The 800-nt window shown below is 42.8% G+C and overlaps 1 protein-coding gene across 1 annotated transcript; it reads right to left on the bottom strand.

Annotated features, from left to right (window-relative positions):
* Positions 1-54: 54 nt before the first annotated feature.
* Positions 55-650, bottom strand: LOC121940385 (60S ribosomal protein L18a-like). The gene is made up of 2 exons (XM_042483167.1): positions 462-650; positions 55-199 (listed from the first exon to the last, which is right to left on the bottom strand). The coding sequence occupies exons 1-2, from the start codon at positions 633-635 to the stop codon at positions 107-109; spliced, it is 267 nt and encodes an 88-aa protein (XP_042339101.1). The 5' UTR covers positions 636-650; the 3' UTR covers positions 55-106.
* Between the last annotated feature and the right edge of the window lie 150 nt (positions 651-800).

The raw sequence follows: 800 nt of genomic DNA, 5'->3' as shown, positions 1-800 counted from the left end.
GATTTTGTATTGCACTTTTAAAAAGGGGGTGAAATTATGACAAAACGAGACAGCTTTTTCCATTCGATTATTTTTATTTTTTCCCGCACAAAATGAAAAACTGCTTTTAGTAGAAGGTGTTTGGTCTCTTGGTGGTGAAGCGGGGTTTGTGCTGGCGACGCAGGACCCTGTGAGGCAGAGGGAACTTGATCTTGGAGTCCTGCAGGAGGAAGCAGACAAAGAAACGTTTCAGAAACTTTATTTTAAATCTGTATAAAAAAAAAAACAAAAACAAAACATTTTCTCAAATCTGTCGCCAGTTTCTGAACCGCCAGGTTTGAAGATGGAAGCTGGAAATCTGGAAGAGGAATCTGGCTTTTTTGTCTGGCGGGTTTTTTAAACTGGAGCTGACAAACGTGGAGGCAGTCCAGAGAGAGACCCGCTGACCGCACCGAGGGGTGAAAACACGAAGAGAGACTCACGTGGAACTGCTTGATGGCAGGTCTGCGACACTTGTTGGCAGCGATGACCTGGACCTTCATGATCTGGATGGAGTGGGCGCGAGCACGATGGCGAGCTCCCATATCACGATCTGATGGAGAGAAAGACACGAGGCGTTTTAACAACCGAGCTTTAAACCAACATAAATAAACCATAACGACGTACCGTTTCCACGACAACTGAGCAAACTGCAAATAAGACGGAAGGATGTGGTCAAAAACTAAAGAAACACCAAATACGACCAAGAATTTTACCTGTTTATTTATTGTTTGTACATTTCAGTCTGTTTTACTAGACACTATACTATTATTATTATTAGG

Source organism: Plectropomus leopardus, unplaced genomic scaffold (genome assembly GCF_008729295.1).
Source record: "Plectropomus leopardus isolate mb unplaced genomic scaffold, YSFRI_Pleo_2.0 unplaced_scaffold85637, whole genome shotgun sequence".
Taxonomy (NCBI): domain Eukaryota; kingdom Metazoa; phylum Chordata; class Actinopteri; order Perciformes; family Serranidae; genus Plectropomus; species Plectropomus leopardus.
This window is presented reverse-complemented; position numbering and strand designations above follow the sequence as displayed.

What these genes read in the sequence shown, in the direction of transcription:
- LOC121940385 (XM_042483167.1), bottom strand. Translation starts at nt 635, where the DNA reads ATGGTTTATTTATGTTGGTTTAAAGCTCGGTTGTTAAAACGCCTCGTG. An exon ending in CTGCCATCAAGCAGTTCCAC is followed by an intron (nt 200 to 461) that starts GTGAGTCTCTCT and finishes TTCCTCCTGCAG; the next exon opens with GACTCCAAGATCAAGTTCCC.